The sequence below is a fragment of the Pogoniulus pusillus genome, chromosome 33, assembly GCF_015220805.1.
Source record: "Pogoniulus pusillus isolate bPogPus1 chromosome 33, bPogPus1.pri, whole genome shotgun sequence".
Taxonomy (NCBI): domain Eukaryota; kingdom Metazoa; phylum Chordata; class Aves; order Piciformes; family Lybiidae; genus Pogoniulus; species Pogoniulus pusillus.
The window spans coordinates 8208743-8226351 of NC_087296.1; the positions used below are offsets into that span (position 1 = coordinate 8208743).

The 17609-nt window shown below is 43.2% G+C and overlaps 2 protein-coding genes across 9 annotated transcripts in view; both read right to left on the reverse strand.

Moving 5' to 3' along the window:
* The window catches only part of MCM9 (minichromosome maintenance 9 homologous recombination repair factor), a 40547-nt gene extending 30519 nt beyond the window's left edge, over positions 1 to 10028 (reverse strand). For 5 of the 8 annotated variants that reach the window (XM_064170366.1, XM_064170371.1, XM_064170368.1 and 2 more), the window contains exons 1-6: positions 9516 to 10028; positions 7936 to 8252; positions 5654 to 5735; positions 4548 to 4748; positions 4080 to 4205; positions 2805 to 2924 (exon numbers count right to left, since the gene is read on the reverse strand). In XM_064170366.1, coding sequence (XP_064026436.1) covers positions 2805 to 2924; positions 4080 to 4205; positions 4548 to 4748; positions 5654 to 5735; positions 7936 to 8252; positions 9516 to 9825 — 1156 coding nt within the window. In that variant the 5' untranslated portion in view covers positions 9826 to 10028. Of the gene's footprint in view, positions 1 to 661; positions 1768 to 2804; positions 2925 to 4079; positions 4206 to 4547; positions 4749 to 5653; positions 5736 to 7935; positions 8253 to 9515 lie in introns of those variants that run through there. The other 3 variants (XR_010308239.1, XM_064170367.1, XM_064170373.1) reach the window with 3 other exon arrangements.
* Positions 10029 to 13369: 3341 nt separating this feature from the next.
* Positions 13370 to 17609, reverse strand: part of FAM184A (family with sequence similarity 184 member A) — a 65371-nt gene continuing 61131 nt past the window's right edge. The window contains exons 17-18 of the mRNA XM_064170398.1: positions 16858 to 17060; positions 13370 to 15139 (exon numbers count right to left, since the gene is read on the reverse strand). Coding sequence (XP_064026468.1) covers positions 15058 to 15139; positions 16858 to 17060 — 285 coding nt within the window. The 3' untranslated portion in view covers positions 13370 to 15057. The remainder of the gene's footprint in view (positions 15140 to 16857; positions 17061 to 17609) is intronic.

Sequence of the window (17609 nt, forward strand, 5' to 3'; positions counted from 1 at the left end):
TACCTTAGTGGAGGCTAATGGAATGGAATCTCTCCCGCGGCTCTGCAAAGCTCCACTGAAAACTCCAGCCTTAGTAACAAGTCTTCAAAGATGGCAGCAACTCAGAACTCTGCTACAGTAATTCAATTTATAGCTCACCAGACAATCTCTGTTGGTGAGATGTGAGTGACGAAGTCACAAAGACAGTATGATGATCTAACAATCCATTACTTTGCAGGGCCTCAACTGCTGACTTTCTGGATGTCAGCAGAGACTGAAGGCAAGCCACCTGCAGCTGGGCAAAGACTGTCCACTGCCATCTGAACAGGGTGGTAGGAATGAAAAAGAAAAAAGCCCAAAGCAGCTTATGCACGTATGCTCCTAGTAAATCCTCATGTCCCAGAGACAGACAAAGGGTGAACCTAACATCATCTTGTGGCCTCTGGGCAGCTCCAGGAGATTTTCACATAACCACACTGCCCCTTACCCCATAGCACAGCAATCTGTAATCTTGAAACTCTCTTTTTGAGAGCTACAAAAGTTTGGTCAAGATACTGGGTTAATTGTTCCTGCTGTTACTAGCTGGAAGGTTCTGCTCTGTGCCTTGTAGAAGACGCAACAAAACTGACATCTACCTCTAGGGGCTAGTAGTGTGTGTGTGGGTATTCATTTCTGGTTATTTCCACTTAAGGTTCTGATTCTTAAGAGCTGGTCATGTAGTTAGGTTGTAGAAGAGAGGTGGAGGGATTTTGGGGTTTTTTTTGCTTAGTTTCTAAGAAGAGCCACATGGAGTCACTAGGGAGACTTTGCTAAAGGCAAAGCTGAGGTTTCTGTCTGGAACTTGGAAAGCAAAAACCCTTTCAGGAGGGCATGGAAGGAGAATACACTTAAGCATTTTGGTAATGCTGGTTTGGAAGCATGGCTGAGTACTCCCTGTCCATGGCATGAGGATGTGACTGGTCTCCCTGCAGACAGAAAATTGGAGGGAAGAGGTGTTTGTGCTGCAGAAGGGCTGCATCAGTTTTAAGACAACAGCTACATGTTAACAGCGGTGTTAAGAACTTGCTGAGGTGTCAGGAGCTTTTAAGGAGTTCTCAGGTCTCCTTCCAAACACCCCTGGACCATGAGATAAGGAGGCCTGCTTTTCAACATAATGGCATCCTACAGTTGTCCTATCTCATGAGCAAGGTGTGGCAGACCTACACTGATAGAAACTGGTAAAATAAAGGAAATACTGAAGACATGTGAATCCTATTAAAAAAAAAATCAACTGCTTGCAGTGCTACTTCAGCAGCAGGATGTCAGAAGTCTGACTAAGATCTGCCCAGAGCTATTATGCCAGAACTGTGTGGGACCCAAAACCTCCAGCCAGTGTGACAAAGATGCTGCTCCTGCAGTATCTCCTCTTCATCCTAACTACAGGTCTTCAGATACAGATGTATGAAGAGACCAGAATTTCTGAAGACAGGTACCTACTTGCTGAATAGTCTTTGCATGCAGGCAGCCACAGTAAGCTGTCAGAGGACAAAGGCATCTTGGAACAGCATTAATGTGAGAGAGTTAAGGAAATCAAGAGATGAGACATTGTTACAGATGTGGCATACCTCTGATGAAGTTGTATACAGTCAGCTTGTAGACTGCAGTATTGGTTTCCAGGGAAATGTCTGTGAACATTGCTGTCATGTTTGAGTTGGAGACCAGACATGGTGAAGAAAGCAACAGCAATTTCAGAGGCCAAGAACAGCTGACACAGAGAGATTAGTACTGACAGAAGCCGGCAAAGTCACACTGAAATGGACGGCAAAACTTCTGGTCACTTTCAGTGCCCTAGCAAAACTTATATTATCCAGTCTGTACTCAGTTCTTAACACAGAGCAAAAGGTGAAGAAAAGGTTATGCTGAGCCAAAATGTTCTCTCTGGCTTCTCTCCAGACCTATCTGTCAACAGTTTGACTAGAAAACCAGAGACAGATATGTCCCATAACAAGTTCCTTGAACACAAGAGTGTCTCTACTCAGCATCATGTTCCACTTCCACAGTACAAAAGACCCAGTATACATGAGTACCCTTAGCCATGGAACTGGGAAAGATTTATTCCCTGGTTTTCCTATGTATACATCATGTTGTTTCCCAGACATAAGATGGAAAGCAGCACTAAGTGAGGAACACTCAAGCTACACCTGCCAGCTGAGACACTGGGTTTTGTCCCTAATTATTTTGTGATTTTGAATGTACCAGTAATATTGTCATTTGCTCAACTAATTTGCAGAGGTCACCTGACACTGCACAGTGTCCCCAGAAGAGTTTGTAAAAACACCTGGCACTCGGAGACAGCTGAGACATCTCTAAATTTAACCAGCACAACAACAAAATTCTTGCTTTCTGAAACCATCCTAAAGAGTCAGGAATAATTCCCTAGCACAGGGGTGAATTTCCAGAAAGAAAGCAGAAACTGAAAAGAAAAAAGAAGAGCAGCTGTTCAGGAGAAACCAAGTTATGCTAGCCCACCACCCAGGGTGAGCTTTGGAAAGATTTCTTATTTGTCATAGCTGAGAAGAACACTGAAAATACAGCAAAGCTGTGAGAGGTGCCTCCAGATGAGGCTCATAAGATTCCCTGTTAGAAGCTCATCAAACTATTCCACTGACAGAGAAGAAGGGGCAGGACTGCCCTTCTTCAGAGTCATGTCAAACCTCCTATGCCTCCACAGCAGTTGTTTTATTGTGCTCATACAACCTGAGCACATCTGTTCATGTATGTAGAAGGCCTCTACATAAACACCCTGGAGTGAAAACAGTCAAGTGTCCAGCTGCAGAAGCACATACCTGCACTTGTGGATCCAATTCCTGCAGTGAGCACAGAGCGTGGGATGATCTTTACTGCATACTTCAGAAACTGAGATTTCCCTGTACCTGGGTCTCCAACCAACAGAAGATGGGATTCACCTTGAGGGAAAACATTGATGTAGGAGGAGGTGGTTTGTATATAGAGAAAGTTTTAAGTCACACTTCTCATTATTTGCCTAACACTAAATATACAGTGCAAGATGTAATTCTCTTGAAAGATGCACTGTTTATGAGGTGTGATAAATGTATTGTTTAATGAAAGCATCTAGTCATACTGCTGCACCCAAACCAAACAAAGTATTTTAAAAGCATTAGCAGATATTTGAAGTGGCTCTCATAAAGTGAGCTCTTACATGGTAAAATACTCCTTTCTCAGACAACTCTTGAACATGAAACAAAAAGATCCCCGGATTAATTATCAGTCTGCTATTCAGTTACTTAAAATCTGTGCAAAAAGAACTAATGACATCAGCAGGTTGTTTTCCTTAACTAATTCTGTTACACTGCCACCAGTTCTGCAAGTCAGTAATTTCAAAACAGTAATTGTTCTCTTGTCTTCTACAAAATATTAATGCTACTTCAAATATAAAGTCTACAGCTTTATTTAGCTGCTGAAGCATTAAGTATTTCAACATAGAGACATCCTATTGTAGACTTAATATGACCTACATAGATTATGACCTGCATACCACCTGGCACATGGCATATTTGCCATCTAGTAACAACAGAAGGAGGATCAGCAGGCAGACGACTTGCAGTAACTGAACTAAGTGAGATGTGCTGACAATCACAGATGGAAAAGTTTGGCATTAGGAATAAAATGAGTTCTTTAATTTTTCCTTTCAACATTCTGGAGTGATCCCCATTAAGGAAACATTAATATTCCATCCTTTGATGGCAAATACTGCTGGGAATATTCTACTAGAAACCATTTAAAAATGTCACTTAAACAATAAAAAGTGAGTTTATGTTTTAGATAAAACAACTGCCTTTAATATTCTACCTAATGGCATCCTGAACACCTGCTTTTACTGCTTTGGAACTATTAAAAAGAGGAAGTCTAGACACTCACTATATTTGTCCAAGATTCTGAAGTAATACTTGGCAGTAATCAAAAAGTGCTCTCACTCAAGAAAAATGCTTATAGTTCCAAAACCTTACTGGTCTGATTTTGGAGTGGGGAGGGATGCAGGTGAAGACAGGGATGGGAAAAAGTGTTAGAAAGGATGTGATACTATCAGAAACTATACCAACCTCTGGTTCGAGTTCCAGTAGCATCAGTCCTCTGTACACCACCTGCAAGCACCATGGCTACCGCCAGCTTCACCACATACAATCCAAACACTTGAGGGCATAAGCTAGCCAAGATTTCATTCCTCCCTAGAACAGGAGCAAAAACATGGCACTCAGCACCGCCCTGAGAGTAAAACTTGGCTTCCCCTGGATTCTTATGCACACTTAAAGTCCTGTGTACACCAAACCCCAGTTGCCCTATGCACACTCATACATCAAAAAAGATTAATGCAGTATGTTTGGTCCTCCTTTTTTTTTTCCAGTGATATTGAAGCATTTCACATTCCTGTACTGGAAAAAAGTATTTTTGGAGGAACGAATAGTGTAATAGGATAATGGGGGGGGAAATGTGCTCAATCACTGCTTTTTCAGTCCTGACTTCATCTGTATCCAAACATGTGTCTCACTTAGAAACTTCCAACTACTCACCTGCTAAGGGATCATCCCTATGCTTTTCCCAGAAGTCTTCAAATTCCTTGCGGACTTCTTCATCAATGACAACCCCTGCCAGCTGCTCATTGTTTACTTTAATATAGTTGGCTTTCAAAACAAGCTCCAAGTCACAGCGTGCATCCTCGTGGAAAGGTTTCCACCTCTGCATTACCACTCCATACACTGTGATGTCATCTCCTGGAGGTAACAACAAACATCAGTGAAATAACATCAGAGTTGAGATACGCAGATGTGTCATTAGTTGCAACGTGCAATCACAGACTCTGTGTTAGAAGTAATAAGGGTAAAAAAGATCACCTACAAACAGCAAACCTGCACTTAGTGGAAGTCTAAACCTTACATTAGGCAGATAGCAACTTCCTGCCACAAATACAAGCAATGTTTTTCTAATTCTGTTTAAGGTAGGTGAATTCTTCAAGGTACACTGCTGTTTGTTTCCTCTTTTATAAAAAGAGGGATTGGTGGAAGCTATTAAAGCTCTTCTATCAACTTGATCTGATATATAAAAGACTTAGTCCAAACTTCTTTGATTTCTGGTAACTTTTGTGATTAATTCCAGAATCATTCATTAGTGCAGAGTGCATCTGAGAAAGTACAACTAGAAATGTATCTCATGGGGATGTGTGTATCTGAGAATTTTTAGACCATTCTTCACACATCCTCATGTCAGTGAACTTCCTTTTTGTATTCCAGACAGTTTTTTCCACCCAAGGCACTCCTCGGATAAGTCAGGTTACCAGGCTCTCTGAACTTAGAGAGTGTGTGATGTGTGTGGCCCAGTCTCCTCCAGAGGTTTAGTGTTTCCACACTTAGAGGAGTTAATATACCTTCTGTACATCACAACACATTGCTTATTAAAACCAATCTGTCAAACATGATGGAACATGGGGATGAATGGCACTTTCTACACAGCCTTCAACTGCCATGCTAATGTCCTAGCTGCAAGAGCAGCATGACAGATGAACATATTTCATTCAAGAAGCCCTCAGCGCTGACAGCCTACTTGGCAAAGATTCATCTCAAGTAGAAAAAGAAAAGAATGTTTGTGGCACAAACACATGCAGTATGTGCAGTATCCTCACCAGACTTGCAACTGTCCACTAGGTCATCTTCTAGAACAACCACCATGCAACGAGGGATGCTTCCAACAGACAGTCTTTGAACCTAAGAGACAGGAAAGAAAAGCACTGCGTAAGAACAGCTCCTTTCAAAAGCCATTTATAGCTGCTATGGCATAGGGACCTGCATTCATTTGCTGCAGCTGAGGTCAGCCCTTGCTTTTTGTCACAAAATGTATACAGTACAGATGCTACTGCTGCCATGAACTTCACAATGGAAGTATAATGCTCAATATTAATGGAAATGAGGTTGGGTACTAGCTTAGCTGGGGGGGCTCAGTCCTGTATGATTTCAATGTCCTGTTGAAGAAAGCTTACTGAAAGAGGCAATTGGAAGAGTTGTTTGGGTTTTTTTTAAATAAAATGTGAGGTATTTTTAGATACTTCTTCAATATGCAAATTTACTTTGAGTACTGAGGCATGTCCATGCATTAGATAACCCTTCACTGATGTATACACTTAGAGATGATTCTGTATATTTTTTCTGCTATTTCACCACAATTTGACAGGTGAGATATAAGTTTACACCTAGGTGTCAAGAATTAAATCAACAGCAGGAAAAAAATAATCACACACAACCAGACAAATGTGCCATTAGCTCATTTTTCTTTTCTCCAGGGCACAACCTATGCAATTTTGAAATCACAGTCTATTTCCAACCAGCAATCTTTCCATTCACAGTTAAAGTTTGTAACAGTTTTTTAGAATATCCACTGCACCAGAAAAACAATCAGAAGCACCCTCACATTCTGCAGCACAGATGCATTCACTCTCTAGTGCCTAAGAAAGATAGCACACAGAGCTGAATTAACCAAGTGGCCACAGACAGTTCCCATCACTGTCAGCACGGGTGGCACATCATTACTTGCAGAGATCACTAGGAAACACGAGGGAAATTTCTAGTGTAACTTTACTGTGCTTTCATTCAGCTCAAAATTCTCCCCATCAGGCTGTGTTTACTGTGTGTCACAAAGAAACAAAAGAAGTGTTACAGTAACCATATGCCAGAAACAATCAGTGGATGAACTATGCACATGTGGTTTATTTCCTAGAAACAGTTTTATTCCCTGACTTTATTCTAAACTTCATCTCTAATCTCACACATTTCTGTTTTCATACATCTTGTGCATAGATTGGCACCACTGCCCTCTTAGTTATAAGATTAAACCTTGAAACAACTGAAAGTATTTTAGAAGACCCTGAACATAAAAATAAGCACAAGAAACACAGCCTGCAGTATGCCCTACATAGTGTCAATTTTCATGCAGGCTTTTGTCTTAGTTATGCATTACTGTAAAAAGAGGCCCAATTGTTTCTTATTTCTCCAGCTCAGCTACACTTCCACTCAGGGCTATCTTCATGAAAACCAATAAAAATTCTGTAAGAATCACAAACTCCATGCCTGTTAAATTCAGTATTGGCTGAAAGGAACTGGCATTTGCAAACACCATGTACTGACCATACGACACCTCTTACAGCTGGCCTTGGCCACCACTGGGCTAACTTTGTCCTTAGAAGAACATCAGCACCAGGTACAGTAAGTGCTTAGAGAAACAACACACACTTGGTGTTGCACGGATTCAACATGGAAACTTCAGCTATGCACTGACTCTAGGTGTTTTGTGTAACATTGAGTGGAGTTACTTAATAATGGATGTCTAGTCAACAAGCTTGTTTAGGTTGGCTACTAGGAAAAACCTCTTTCCTGAAAGGCACTGGAACAAGCTGCAGAGGGAGGTGGTTGGAACTAGAGGATCCTTGTGATCCCTTCCAACCTTGAGTGATTCTGTGGTGGAGTCACCATCCCTGGAGGTGTTCAAGAAATGTTTGGACATGGCACTCTGAGACATGGTTTAATGGCCATGGTGGTGTTGAGTCAATGATTGGACCCAATGATCTTAGAGCTCTTTTTCCAACCAAAACAATTCTATGAAGACTCTATGATGTGCTTAAATTTTTAACCCTTTGACTGGTAATCTCTGACCAACAAGCTGTCTGGCCTCTTTTAGTTTCCTCAAGAGTTTGTTTTAATCAACAGCAGCATCTGTAAAACCTTTCCACTTAGCTTGCAAAACTTAGTGAAAATGGGATAAAGTTAATTCTGAGATAAACATGAATGCTCTCACTGAAATTGGCAGTTACCTTACTGCAGCAGGAAAGTTAAGCCCCCTAATGTTTTCTTTAGTAAGTTAATTATTTTTGTAGTTGAGAAATCTAGATCTTAACACCTTTCACGTTTCTTTTACCTGTTCCTGAATTTTGATTTCTTGGTAGTCTTTGCAGGAGGTAGGAGAAGAGGTCGTCCCAGAGAGACAGGTGAATTTGGTTGAGTTGCAGCCTTCTTCATTCCGACAGGCTGACGGACGACAGAAGGCATAGTACTGTTCAAAGTCAGCCTTGACAGCAAACACGTTCTTGCACTTACTGCAGATGTAACTCCGCTCAAACTCCAAAACCTTCACCAGACTGGTCCGTACCACAGTCCCAGTGACAGACAAAAAGTGGCCCACATCTCTGGTTCTGGGGATGTGCTCTCGAGTCAGCTCTGGGCAGACAGGCAAACCTGTTAAACAAAAACATGTGCAACATAAGGCTATGCAAATGAAAACCTGGGCTGACAGTGCAGTTAAAGACCCAAACAAACACCAGTGTCCTGACTGTAGCCATTGTCAGCACCATTTCAGAAATGTGATTCATCAATTCATCTGTTGTACTGTAAAGCTCATCAACTGGCCTCAGTCAGTGAATATCATCAGGTGCTGAGCACTAAAAGAAAATGTTGCCATTTTACTCTCCTACTTCTGGCAGCAGCTGAATAGTCATGAACAGTTTCCAGTCATGGTCAGCCCCAGCAAGTCTGCTAATAGGACCAGGACATATTAAAGATGAAGCTAACTATGCAGCAAAATATCTGCCCCTTATTCTACTCCTACCACTACCTCCTGGTAGCTTATAAAATACTTGAAGTAAAAACAACTCTGCTTTCATGCTGAAGGTGTAATTGATGCAGATGGACCCTAGAACACTGGGGAAAGAATGTTATACTGGTGTAAGTCCTGATCCAGCAACAGAATGCCAACCAGTGCATGTATGCCATTAGGGATGGACGCCGATTTTATTAAGATGGGTCTACACAATTCCATGTCTTTGCACATATTTGATTCTGTTTAATAAACACTAGCCATTCCCTACTGCTCCAAATTGCAAGATTAGATTCAAAGAATCATAGAATGTTCTGGGTTGGAAAGGACCCATCTAGTCCAATCCATTGCTGTCAGTGCCCAGGGACATCTTTAACTACAGCAGGTTGCTCAGAGCCTCATCCAACCTGACCTGAATGTTTGCAGAGAGGAGGCATCTCTGGGCAACCTGTTCCAGTATCTCACCATCCTCACTGTAAAAAACACCTACATTATAGTTAGCCTGCCTCTAACCACTTTTAGTTTCAAATCATTAATATTTGTCCAAGCACAACAGGACAAAAGATTGTCCTCATCTTTGCTAGTGATCCCTTATTAACTAGTGAAAGGCTGCAGTAAGATCTCCCTGAAGCCTGGTCTTCTCCAGGATGAACCATCTCCTTTCTGTCAGCCTTTCTTCACAGCAAAGATGCTCCAGCCCTTTCACAGTCTCCGCTGGACCCACTCCAACAGGTCCATACTTTTCTTAATGCTGACTCCAGAGCTGCACACAGTACCGCAGGTGAGGTCTGTTAGAGTAATTCCGTTTGCTTCCTTCCTCTAATGCCCCAGTAGTTTGCTAGAGAGCAAGGAATTCTGAAGATGTCCCTGGGGCACTTCACCACTACCTTTGCCCCACCACTCACCCGAGACCCTGGCGTGGAGGTTCTGCTTCACGCTGAGCTGCGGGGAGGCCGGGGCGGCCTGCAGCGCGGTCAGGGCAGCTCGGCGCAGCGCGCTGTCGAAGATCGGCAGCACCTCGCTGGGGAAGGCGTTGAAATACTCCCCGATCTCCATGTTGGCCTCAAAGAGCGTCATGGCGTCGACAACAACAGGATAGTGTGCCTCGTCATCGGCCTCCCGCAGGATGCCCAGGATGTCGTCCCTGTGGTGCTCCAGCACGTAGGACTCGAACACCTGCCCGATGAGGGCCACCTGCTCCGCGCTCAGCACCATCTTGCGCCTGCGAGCAGGTGGATGGGGCGTTCAGACGGCGGATGCCCGCTGTGGCCAGGAGCCAGCCGGGCAGACGTTTCTTGAGGCGGCAGATCCCATAGCAGAGGCGGGCGAGAGCGCGGCGGGAACGGCCCCGGGAACGGCCCCGGGAACGGCCCCGGGCAAGGCCCCGCCTCACCGCGCTCGCGACAGCCGCGGGGCGCGCTCCGCCACGCGCCGCCCGCCGCCTCCCACCGGCGGCTCCCGCCAACCAACCGCCCCGCCCCGGCCGGCCAATCAGCGCCGCCCTGCTTCTCCTCAGTCAGCCAATCAGCTTCGCACCGCCTCCCAGCCATCAGCTAATCAGCGCCGCACCACCTCCGCTCAGCCAGCCAATCAGCGCCGCCCCACTCCCCGTCAATCACCCCGCGGCGCGGCGCTCCGCACGCCCGCCCCAGCGGGGCCTGAGCGGGACCTGGGTCTGCGCTGGTAGCAGAAAGTGGAGCCTCTCGGCAGCTCTCTTTCTCCGAGAGGGGTAAGGGGGAGTAGGACCACCTGTGCCTTACCCCCCACCCTGAAAGGCGGTGGCGGCAGAAGCGGGGTTGCCGGCAGCACGGAGCAAGGCCTCCCGCTTCCGCCGCCGTACATACATATCTATGTTTATAGAGAGAGAGCGCTTATCACCGCAACCGAAGCTTTCTGCCCCAGCCACCCTCCTGCCTCGGGTGCCCTAGGCTCGTCCTGCCCTGCCTCCGGGCAGTGCAGGCCGCGGATGTGCTCCCAGCGCTCACAACGGCGGCCCCGCCGTATCGTGTGTGAAGAACCTCTCCCGTCCCCGCCAGCCGGTGGCTGCCGCAAATGCGCTCCGCGGACACTCCGCTATCGTGCGGTACCTGCAGCGCGGACCGCCGCCGCAGCCTACCTTCCGACTCGGTTCCCGCCGCAGCCGCCGCAGCTCCCTCACCCGGCAGGAGAAGCGACTCCGTCCCCGCCCCCTCCGTGCTGCTGCACGCCCGGGCCCGGCGGCCCTCGCCAAGACCAGGGCGGTGGGGCGGAGAGCGGCTGCGGAGCCACCAACCGGCGGGGCCAGGGTCGGGCGGCACAGGGGGCCCGCTGCCCTCGGGCGCCGTGCTGCAGGGACGCGCCGCGGCTGCGGGAGGACGAGTGGTCCCAGGAGCCTGCTGCGGGGCGGCGGGCACGGCTGCTCGCCGAGCGGTGCGGCCTCCCGGGGCTCTGCGGGAGAGCGGGATGCTTCGTGGGTACGGGGGTGTCCCAGCTGCGCTGCCTCTTGTCAGCGGGTTCGTTTTCAAACCATGCTGCACGCCCTTATTGGCCTCAATGCCTGTGTCACTCTTGTCCCGCTGCAAAGAGACGCAGCTCCTGTGTACAACTCGGGAGAACTTTTAAGTCAGGTTTCTGTGCTCCGGCATCACCCCGAGGCAGCTAAAGCTCTCATTTGCTGCTGCTTCCTGCAGCCTTCAAACAGGCTGAAAAACCGTCTAAAAACTCCCAGGCTGCATGGAATCATTTAAAATTCATGCACAAAAGGAGAAGTTTCCAAACAGCCTTATTTCTCTTTTTAAAAGAAATGTTTACTATTAATTTAAAAATGCCTATCTTCAGACTTACTTTCAAAATTATTTTGGCACAATGGTTTGTGTTTCACTTCCTAAAAAAAGGTTTAAGTAAACCTCTGGGATTTTCACATGCGTATTTTTTCACCCACGGAGATGTACGCTTGAAAAAGCTGAAGAGTAAATGGAACACTGCCACTGCACTGGAAACTTCATCTTTTAGTTACTTGTTTCAAAATGGAGTGCAAATTGTTCTACAATAGAAAGATAACAGGAAAAAAAATGTACAGAATTTGTACACAAATATTTTTAGAGCTGGTAGAGGGAAATAGTGATGCTTTTCAAGCAAAAGATCCTTTAGATCCCTGATTTTAAAGTTACGATACACAGCTTCGATATGGAATCATAGAATCAACCAGGTTGGAAGAGACCTCCAAGATCATTCAGTCCAACCTATCCCCCAGCCATATCCAGTCAACTAGACCATGGCACTGAGTGCCTCATCCAGGCTTTTCTTGAAGACCTCCAGGGACAGTGCCTCCACCACCTCCTTGGGCAGCCCATTCCAATGCCAATCACACTCTCTGGCATGAACTTCCTCCTAACATATAGCCTATACTTCCCCCAAAGTAATTTGCCTTAAACTCAGCTCTTGAAGTTGAATGTTTGGGCTTTGGTCCTCCCAGTGATATTTAAATATGTGCTCTTAAAGGCTAAGACAACTAGAGTTGTTACTTCACCACTGTGAGCTCTGTTGAGTATCTCACCCTCCATGAGTTGATACAAGGAACATTTGGCCAGCACAGAAGGGTGTCTTGGGCAAAAGCTTTCTATGCCTATGACTCGTCTGCAGAATCAGTGTATGGAACTTCACTTGTCCTCACTGTATCTGTAGATGTTGCCCAAATCTTTGCCTGAAGGAAACAGTACTACAGACGTCTAAGAATGCTTCATGGGGTTGTAAAAACAAAACACTTTACCCCCTAGAGATGGCTCTAGAAGCAAAACCCATTTTGCTTTATAAAATGGTCTTATAAGCAATTGAATGGGATCAGCTGCAAAAGTGCTGCTGAGATCTATCTGTACCTTACATACAAACTGGCTGCAGTGGAAATCCAACACTGTTTCTGATAAAAGATTATTGTGGGTGGCATGTCAAGCCAGTCCTGTCTCTGCACTATTCTTGCATTGTTAATTTCATGATGCTGTCTTGCAAGGCACAAAACTAAGCTGCTTTTTTTTTCCTAATGATGAGATTCAGCTATTTCCACATGTTTGTGCAACCAGCAGTTTACCTGAGCTCTAGTGTTTGTGATTTCCAGAAGATGATCTATTAAAAAGGTTTTCCCACCTTTGTAAAGAGTACCGTGCAACTTAGCAGTAATTCTGTACCCCATTAGATGGAGGTGCCCATTGAGCTAGGGAAGACTGCCTGCATGTGTGAGCTGAGATATGCAGAAGTCTGCACAGCTGGACTCAATGGCCACCTGCACTTCTAGCTTCCCCCAGAACACCAGATAATGCAAAGATCAGGAACACAAAAGGCATTATGATAAAATAAGTTCCTGTATTCAGCCCAAATCCCAGATGCTAACTTTGTTTAGAAATACATTTTACAGAGTTCTCACAGCCATCTGGTAGAAAATCAGTTTCCTCTTGGTTTCCTCAGCTTGGTTTTTGGCTGTTGGCAGTTTGTTTGATTCTGGTCTTTAAGAGGCTGTTTAGGTAGTGAGACAGCTGCTGACTGTGGCAGGCATGGTAACTGGGTGCTTGAGTGCTTCTTAACTTTCTTCTCCTTTCTGAAAGAAAAATGCCAGCTAAGAATAAACCCACGGGCACAGCATTCACTGAACAGGTCAAGAAAATGCAAATATTATTGTCTTCTGATTACAGTTATTAACTCCCTATGTAAATGGTACAAATCAAGTGGAGGATGGGAGAACAAGGCTGAGCCCTCGCAAAGCACGCAAGAAGAAACACGCAACACTCGCTTCAGAACATTATAACAAAATGAGCTAGTGTATTTTATTTTGGGTAACAGCCAAGAAATCTGACATTTTGCCCAATATGGCTTTCTTCTAAAATTAAAAAGTTGCATATACCTACAGTTGAGTCCACCAGCTACAGCAAATCTGCTCTGTGCACCTTTAATCCACGGCAGCATCACCAGAATACAGCTTTCAGTGGAGTTTTCAAGCTGAATTCTAAGATAGAAATTTTAAAATGTTCATTTTAGAAGATTTTATATTGTTTATATGAAAACATACAAATTTTTCATTTATACATATGCTACATACAAAACTCATTGTAATTTGCAAATATCTTTCATCTGGGTATTTACCTTTGTGCATACAGCAAAACCAAAAAGGATTTAGTTAGGGCTTCAGATGAAATATTAAAGTTCAAGATCTTTGTATATGCTAACTAAAACCTTATTCAAATAACTCAAGCATTTATTCCTGCTTTTAAAAGAGAAGAGATTCAGCTTAAAAATACATTCATAAAACAAAGAGACAATTTTCTCCCTGAGACTACCAGTGTGAGTTACTTTGTGGTAATCTTTGAATGAAAAACATATATATATATAAAAAAAAGACACTAAGCTCTAGATCTCTATCTACTGCAGCAAAACTCTCGAGCAACACTGGCAGCAGCATCAAAGGTGTAGATTGGAGAATCATGCTCACTAGCTGAAAAAACATTTTCATTTATCAGTGGAAGCAGAAGAAAAAACTTTCAATATAGACACGGGAAGGTGAGTTTTAATGAAAGATCTCTATCTGTAGAATGAACAAATAAGAAGTTGGGTGGATGGTTGTTTTGTTGTTTGCCTTCCCTCCCCCCACAATTTAGACATGAATTTTATCAAAAAAGGCTATATACTCAAAAATGTAGATTCTTGATCAGTGCAGGTACTTAATGTTCTAAATGTTTTAAGCATTTGTTTCTGTTAATATTGATAGAACAGATACGTAACTTGTGGGAACAGTTTCTGCTTAAATTCAGTGAGAAACTGATAATAACTAAACAACAAAGCCTCATGAGCAACAGGTAAGGAGACAACCCCTTCCCTAGGGAACAGCTCCTGGTTTGTGGCTGGCCTTCTGTCAAAATGACTCTGCTCTGAAGGCTGGCAGCTACACTAGTAGTGATTTATTTCACATTCTTCTTTCTCAACGTTAAAATGAGCCAGTTTTTAAAGTGCTACAAAGTAACAGAACAGAACTGGGAGGCATCAAACACATCCTGCCCCAACTGGAGAGGTTTAGATACTTCTTTCCTTTCACAATTTCCATCGTATTTCTAGTAACCATGCAATGATGTTATTTTTTTGGGAGGAAAGCCTTACCTGAAATGAAAGAAAACACATAGGAAAAAGGGGGAAGATCATTATGTTTGTTCTACCAAAATTTATTATGCAGTAATTACAAAGTTTAAAGATTCTTCCATTTTAAATAAAAATAATAGTTATAATTACACACATTATATAGTACCATGTCAAGTGATTCCAACAAAGAGAACATGAAATACAGTGCAGTTTCAAATCAGAAAGACAAATACTTTCTCATTCACAGTGTTTGACAAGTTACAGGGAAGTCTGTTCACGTGAGGGTTTACGTAAGGTCATGCTCTTTATAAACAGTCCACACCACGCTGTGCCACAACAACAAAGCATCTCTCAGAACGTGAAGTACCGGGCAAACCACTCCTGGCGTTGTGGATCTGGTGAAGCCACTGGTGAAGCATCAGTCTGAGGGGGGCTAAATTCACAGAAAGGAAAGAAAAATAATTATCCCATAACTACACAGCATTTACAAATGTTAGGAGGAAAACTGAAAACATAATTACAGAGACTGTTCAGTTTTTTTCCAGGGATTAATTATCAGTGTGCCTCAGGACGTGATTTAATGTCTCCCTACAGGATCTGTGATCATCCACTCCATTGGAGAGCATCAGCAGCACGGACAAGTCAGTTCAGAAGCCACATTACAGGCTGGGCAAATAACATTTTGGAAAACATGATTGAAAATCTCATAAGCAGCCATTGGCTTTCAGGAAGAATAAAAAGGCTTTTCTTGGCAAAGCGTGACTGGAGAAGGTCCTCTTTTAGCATCCTTTTCCTGTGGCAAGGTTAATTTAAAACAAAATATGATGCAAGCATCATATTTGTAGACATGTGCTCACGAAGACTGGCTAGCAACTGAACAGAAATACACATTTTCATACTGGGCATTGCTCTTCATGCACACATTTAAAATATGCTAATATCCTAGGGAAAAACAAACTGCTGTGCTCCAAACAGGATTTCATTCCCCCCTGAATCCTTAGAAGTCTCACAGAATGGGCCAGAGAGAATAATTTAAAAGGAGTGTGTTTAATTAAATTAACAACAATAATAATAATAGCCTGTAATCAAAGAATCCCTACTGGATTATGGGATAATATGGAACACAAACCAAACTGGAATGGAAGCTCCAGCATCACAGTCCAGGAGTTCATGCACATGCATGTTACAGGTATCTGAGCACACTCATGCACATCTCATGCACAGGAGAAAATAAGCAATAGTATTTTGGGGTTTGTTTTTCTGTTTTAAATATTGTTTACTCTTGAAATAGATCGTGTTGCCTCCTCTACTTAGATCCTGTTACTTGTTTCATTTTACAATTAGTAGTTGCTAGGTTTATAGTCTTTTGCATTAAACCAAAGGGGAGAGTAAACAACAAACTGGTAATTACACACTGCTTTAATCTGCCAACTTTAAAGTAAGAGATCAGCACCTATTAAATACAGAATACAGCACTTGAGTGCATTTAACACGTAAGGGGCATTAAATCCTGCCTCTAAAATGTCATTTGGAAGTTATTTATTATATTATTTTGTGTAAGAATCACTTCAGACTTTTAATGCTGGTTTTGATTACTGGGAGCTCAGCATTAAGCATCCAAGCATGCACATTTCCTGTTGCTGTGGTTAAGATAACTCTACAAGACAATTTGATACGAGTGAAGAAAGGGGAAACACAAAACATCCACTTAGCACAGAAAATAAGTTTTCTTCCATAAACCCCATTATCATATACTACTGAATAAAAGAAATTCTGTGCTAGTATCAACTCCTAAGTGACAATCCATAAATAACACAAACATCTAAAACAATTGTTCATATAGGTAAACAATTGGAAGCACATGAATTCTGTTGAAGTATCTATAGAGGTTTTTCAAGGTTCAAGGCTTAGGAAAAAGTGAGAGAATACTCCACATTTCAACAAGGTCTGCAATAAAAAGGAATACTATAAAGAGGCTATTGATATAATATAAAAATTAAAAATGTCATAAGAGTGCTTGTACCTCTGAAAGGTTCATAAAGTGGGATTCAGCTCCATAGGAATGCAAAATTTTCCTGATTTAAGCACAAAAAACCCAAAACACCAACAAAAAAGAAGCAGCAAAAAAAAGATTGGTGAGGCAGTGCTCACCTCAAAAACGTCTTGGGCTCTTTGGGTGGCACTGGCTGTGGTAGTGGTTTGCTGCTGTTGAACTCAATATCGTGGATGGGTGAGTTAGGAATGGGGTCCAGGCGGTTGGGATGTCCATTGCCCACCACTCCGCTAGATTCCAGAGCACTTAGATTGGGGACACTCACAAACCTGTTTGTTGATTTATCATTCTTCTTCTTTTGCTGCATTAAAAATAACAAATGTGAGGAAGGCTTCTTGCACCAGCACAGGTGAGGAACTTTGCAAATACAAGTTTTACTGATGGTTGCATTGGGGTTTTTTTTTGAAGGAGAGCAATTGGGATAAATTGGTTTTTTTTTTTCCCTCCCCAATGTTAGTTCCACAATTTGCTTTGACCAGATCTGAATATAATACATTTTAATAGGAAAAGAAAATCACATTTCTGATCAATGATGAAGTTTTTAAGACTTTGTGTAATAATCAATGAGTATATTCTAGGAGCTCTTCCAATACAACAATTTGTTCTGTTGAAGAAGGATGAGACAGAACTGTCGTTCAGTCTGTTAAAACTTTCATGTTTACTTAAATCTCATTTTGAGATCAGCCAAATGGCTCTGCTGGCAAACACAATTTACTGCCAATCTCAGGGACCAAAGAAATGAAGCTCTCCAACAGGTTTCACCCCATCACTGAGGCACATTTTGATAACTAGAACACAGAACCTAGACAATCAGCTACATCTCTTCTACAGCAGTTACAGCCTCATGTCA